This window comes from Adiantum capillus-veneris, chromosome 12 (assembly GCF_014529385.1).
Source record: "Adiantum capillus-veneris isolate H3 chromosome 12, ASM1452938v2, whole genome shotgun sequence".
Lineage (NCBI taxonomy): Eukaryota > Viridiplantae > Streptophyta > Polypodiopsida > Polypodiales > Pteridaceae > Adiantum > Adiantum capillus-veneris.
Genome location: NC_140942.1, coordinates 2,198,804 through 2,204,803, shown reverse-complemented (window position 1 = coordinate 2,204,803; position 6,000 = coordinate 2,198,804). Strand labels below are relative to the sequence as shown.

Sequence of the window (6,000 nt, the reverse complement as noted above, 5' to 3'; positions counted from 1 at the left end):
ATTTCTCGTAGAAGAGAAATCGGTCGTGTTCTGATACCACTGTAACAGACTTGGACACTCCAAGTCAAGAATCAATCACCACAGCACCAAATAACCACTTCAAAACAATTCACAGATCACAATAGATTTGCACTGGCCCGGCGGAGTTCCGTGCCTAGAGATATTGGCCCCAAAGACTGGCGCCCCTTTTGGTATTTCTTTATGTATTAAATCAATGTCAAAGTACAAGAGAGCGGTTAGGGTTTCACTCTCAGACTCTGCGACAAGATGCTTTGCAGAGTGAGCCCTAAACCGCCAATTTAAAGATTACAAGGGATGCCCAAATGCAGAGCCCCAAAAGCTTCCAAAAATAAAAGCAAAATTCTCTCTCTGTCACAGGAGAGTTCTGCCAAAATAAAGCAATCCATTCTCTTCTTCTATCCTTGGCAATTTGAGTGGACAAAAAGCAGCAAAAAATCCGTCGCTGGGCTGTAAAATCAGTGCAAAAATCCAATGCTTTTTTTCCGTACGATGCTATGTCAGCATGCCAGCGCATTTTCCAGTAATTTTGTCCTGCTGCCTAGAGTTATGGTTAGGGTTTAGGACAGGTTTTAGGGTTAGGGTTTTTGGCAGATTTTAGGGTTTGCAGGTTTTAGGGTTAGGGTTTGCAAAATTAGGGTTTTCAGCAGCAGTCAAGGCTAGGGTTTGCTCTCGGGCAGACATGTCATCACTTTGTGACACCAGTGCATCAATGGCAAGAAGAACTAAACATATGCCATCAAGATACTCTGAATGATTCGCAGACGAACATGTAATGGCCAAGTGGATAACTTCCAATAATGCAATTTGACATTCAAATGTTGCATAACCCAATCCACTTCTGAGAGTGAGTGACATTCCATCCAATTGGATACCCCAAATACCTGGTAATTACATTTGGAGAAACAATCTCACCTGGCCACAATAGACTATGCCAATCACAAGAACGAAGAGGCAAAAGCTTTGATTTACAAAAGTTAACTCTAAGCCCAGCCGCAATACCAAACAATTCCAAGGCTTCCATAATCACTTCGACATCATCCGCTGATTATGAGGCATAAACAACGAGTCATCCGCATAAGCCTGGCCAATGAAGGTATGAGCCGAGGGTAGCCGCAAACCATGAAGGCGGTCAACAAAGGTGAGGTGATCAATATACATCAACAGAGGGTGAGTAGCAATAGCGTACAACATAGCACTAAGGGGGCAACCCTACCTAACCGAACAACCAAGAGGCCAATATTCGGTTAATTCACCTTCTAGGATCCCCGAAGACGTGCTACAACCATACAGGAGATAAACCACATCGGCCTGGCAACAATGAAGTCCCACTGTACAGTGTCAAAGGCCTTTTCAATATCAACTTGCATAACCAGCACATCTTGTTGAGTGTACTTAGCATACTCCGTGCCAATCATAACATTAGCCAAATTGGCCATAAGCTGGCGACGTGGAATGAAACCATACTGAGCCTGATGGAGCCTTGCAAATAGATGATCCTTAATGCAATGTACCAGCATCTTAGCCAATACCTTGTAAACCACCAGCATCAAAGTAATTTGACGCCAGTGAGAGAATCGCTCGCAAAGCACTTGCTTAGGCAACAATTTAAGTAGACCTTCTTTCCAAGAAAGAGGCAAATCATGTTTCTCTATTTATCATGAAAAGCAATGGCTGTTCAAGATCCTCCAAAAGTTCCACTGTAAGCCCATCCCAACCGCCAATGGCCCAATGCAAGCAACACACTATGCAATTCAGAATCAATGAACGGTTCCTCAAGGCAGCATGCATCTTGCGGGGATATGATCGGATGAACAAAAGAGAGGCATGGCAAGCAACCGAAGATGCTTGAGAAGGAGCAGCAAACACCTGTCGATAATCCAAAACAATGGCATCAACAAGTTCCTGCTTCGAAGAAGTCCAAACACTTGAGGGAAGCATAACCCGCTTGATTGCTTGCAAGACCCTTGTATGATACAAATGCTTAAAGAATTGCTTCAAAGCGCAACCTTTATCCATAAAAGCCTATTGACGGGCAAGCGTTTGTCATTTAGCAAGTTTTCGCTTATCATTGTGATGAATATACACACAGGCTTCACACAACTCCGACGTCTCCGAGTTAGACAAGGGCCGCAAATCAACCAATAGTTGCAACCATTGACAAGCTTGTTTCGCAACCTTAACATCCCCCAAGTGCACTGCATGTAATGTGTGCCATAGTCATAGATAACACTTTGCAACCAAGCAACATCAAGATCAACATGTGAGCAGGCACAGGGGGAATAATATCAAAAATCATGTCACAAAAAACCTCATGAGTGAGATAAGCATTGTTAATATGCGTTTCTTAGAAAGAGGCTGATCACAAAGAGACTGCCCAAAGCTCAAGGTCAACAAAACAGGGTAATAATCCGACAATTGCAAGGTGTAATCCATGCTCATGTCACATACGAAATCCTCATATTGTTGCAAATTAAGCAAATACCATCGATCCAATTGTGCTCGATAAGAAGAGTGAGCAACATGCTAAAAAGTAAAACCAGAGACATTTGGATGCAAATACCGCCATAAATTAATCATCTAAGCAAAAGCAAAAAAATGATCCCATTCTTGCCTTTTCGCAAGCAACATATGTGAATTACCTGTGGTACTATCATCCATACTAGGGGTATTATTAAAATCACCGCAAAGGAATGCATTGGAAGTCCATGAGTGAGAAGAGATGTCTCGCCATAAGGCAGCCCTTTGCCCAGAGGCCGTATGTGCATAAATGCCTCCAAATTCATAAACCTGACCATTCAACAGGCATTGAACCACCATCCACCGGCCCTGTGGATCATTATACAACAAAACACGCTGAAGTTCATGTCGACCCAGCATCAATAAACCTGAATAATCTTGTAAACCAACATACGCAATCCAATAACCAGCAAAATAAGAACACTGACTAACAAAGTCATGATGATTGTGTTCTTGCAAAATAACTATGTCTGCCCTACATGTATGTACATAGTGTCACGTCAGTTGCCATTTATCAACGTTACATAACCCACGCACATTGTATGAAATGCATTTAATGCGATTGTGCATCAGGAATCATATATACAACGGCAAGAAACACAGGGATCAAGTGGAGGTGCCCATATGGACATCTCCATCCACCACATCCATACCAGAATCCATCCGCTGAGTCAAATCAAGAAACTTGTCCACGGAATTTACATGAGAGGTGGAAGTCTCACCCAGAAGTACATCCTTATAAGAGTGCATCGCTTTTTCCCAAGCATCAATCAACGTGCGATTGTCATTGCATGGAAGTTGCTTGAACAATACATCCTTATTGGCGTTAATGAGAGGAACATAATTACGGGAGAAGGGTGGAGTACGAATTTTCACTGTCTTTTTAGGCACCACCCATGCGCTGACATCACTTGACCCAACATTTTTGCCTTTCACAGCATTTCCATTCCCTGCATCAACAGACTGCGGATTCTTAATTTTCCCTTTATCCACAATGGGAATCACCTTTACACTAGAGACTCCATTTTGTTTAGCTTCACCGACAGATTTTCCTACATGGACAAGGTTACACGTAGGAACAACCGAAAGAGTGGGCTGTAAAACTGGTCCTGGACATTCAGATTGCATGTGACCGAATTTACCACATCGAAAAGAGGAGTTCGCAAATTTGTCCCATTTGAGTTTACAAGGATGCTTGTCCATCCATGGGTCCCCTGAATCCACCATAATTCCTTCAAGGGTATGCTTGTCCATATCCCAAAGACTACAAAACCTCTTGGTGTTTGCATCCAAATTTCGGGAGGCAAATCACCTTACCAAGCTGGGCGGCCAGCAGTGGAAGGATATGTCTCCACGTGCGAGGGAAATCAACAATTTCTAGCCACACAAGGCATTTATGACGAATAAGGCTCTAATAATGTTTCGTGAGTGTCCACGACAAAACATGAGTCATCTGCGTGCCAAAAAGAGGAGACACATTTCTAGCAAAAGGTTTCTAGCTTCAGTATCTACAAATAAAACTTCATAGCAACCACGAGCACCAAAATAAACGCCTCGGACAGCTTGGCATTTGAGAAGGAAATTAACCCATTGTCCGACATCTTGCGCAGTGGGCATTTTGCCCGGGAAAAACAAAATGACCGCATTCATGGCGTATTGCGCAACCGGATCCATAAGGTCCTACACTAGAATACGCACCTCAAGGGCCCGTGCCTAACCATTCCAAGCTTTCCGAGCCTCTTCGAAGTCTTCATACAAACAACTTTTGATTTCAAAGGTAGTCTCCAAAGCATTGTCCATGGCTTTGCGACGCTTGAAAACACACGGGAACTCTAACATGTAGCAACCAGACCACGGCCAAAGAAAAAACCAGATTTACACTACAATAGACTTCAATTTGTGTTTTTTTATTTTTTTAATTGATTATTTTAAGCTATTTACAGAATCCTCAGAAGTATAAACGTCTCCACAAAGGGCATACATTTGCAAAATATCACTGCCCGGAAAACTATACTGGAAAAACTACGTAGAACACCTGTGTTGAAAAACCCCAGAAAGGAAACGCAAGGAACAATCTGTACGCCGAGCTGGAAAAAGACAGCGCAAAAGCTACAAACTGTCACGGGGAAGGTCCAATGGCGCAGAGGGAGTGCAGAGCAGAGGTCTGCTGTAGCTCGCAGGGTACCGTACACTGCAGGGGCAGCAAGTGCAGGTGGCGCACAAGCCACATAGGGCACAGGGCAGAGAAGCTGCACGCAGGGCAGAGGAACTCACACGGGGCAGGGAGCCAGGAGGAGCGCAGAAACTACATGCAGGACAGAGAGCCGCGCGCAGGCACAGATTCCAGCCTCTCTCTCTCTCGCCAACTCAACCTCCTCTCACACACTACTGCTGCATACACACACACACACATAAGAACAAAGGATTACCGGCCCTCGCCTTCATATGAAGAAAGCGACGATACAGAGACCAATAGATCTCAAGTTGTCCTCTCCCAACCAACATATTGAGCAGTACCATTGCAAGGTAAAATTTGAGCTTATAAACACTGAACAGCATGCTGGTCACATAAACTTAAGGAAAACAATCTTCCTTTAATAGACCGAAATGAAATAGCCGTGTGTCAAAAAGGATCCTCAACTACCGCCTGCTTTACAAAACTGGTGCTAGTACAACTACCTATCACAGCCCCAACGGTTATATTGAAGATGAGGCAATGCTTGTCAAGCAAAATCACTTAAGGAAGAAGTCTGCTTCTTGACATCACAATTATGCTAGTAATCAGACATTACAGTACAGCTTTTGTCCCTTGAAATGATGGAGCTGGAATAATCCCCCACTTGTTCCTCACGTCATTCAAGTCTTCATGAAAATTCTCCTCATAATAAATACACATCAAGTCACTACAACTTCTTCCTGCCTTGAATGCCCACGGCCCGTATTCATGAATAAGAAGATCCCTCTGAGCCGGTTTCAGCCTCATTGTGCCACCCACTACAGAAAGAAAACACATGGGAAGATAGATTTGCTGAAACTCCAGCATCTTGAGAGCAGATTCACCCATCAAATTTGTTGGTAGCTTGAAGAGAACATGCCAAAAGTCATGGACCTCCCGTGCTCGAGTTGCCACATAAGCAAGCTCCTCAGAGTCCATAAACCTCACAGGGGGTCTATCATCGGGTGAAAATTTCCTTTTACCCATGAACTTGGCATAAGCAGCCCCAAAGGTGTTGTCTGGTAAATCCCAAGCATGGCCCACTGATGTAGATGTTACTCGAGGACGGTCAGCCAAAATTCTCTGCGATAAAATAAAAAACGTACTCGACATCAAACAGAAAATTCATTTACAACCAAAAACGCTGCCTGAAAAAACTAGGACACAGCAAACTAAGAAAGAGAGGGAGCACAAAAGGCAAGGGTCCAGAGAAAAGATAACATATTATATTGTTGTGAATATATTTA

At 43.5% G+C, this 6,000-nt stretch overlaps 1 protein-coding gene across 1 annotated transcript in view; it reads right to left on the bottom strand.

The window, feature by feature from the left end:
• Positions 1-5,112: 5,112 nt before the first annotated feature.
• Positions 5,113-6,000, bottom strand: part of LOC147445213 (coenzyme Q biosynthesis Coq4 family protein / ubiquinone biosynthesis Coq4 family protein) — a 60,435-nt gene continuing 59,547 nt past the window's right edge. Inside the window, exon 2 of the mRNA XM_086524768.1 lies at positions 5,113-5,836. Within this exon, the coding sequence (XP_086380894.1) occupies positions 5,327-5,836 (510 nt within the window). The 3' untranslated portion in view covers positions 5,113-5,326. The remainder of the gene's footprint in view (positions 5,837-6,000) is intronic.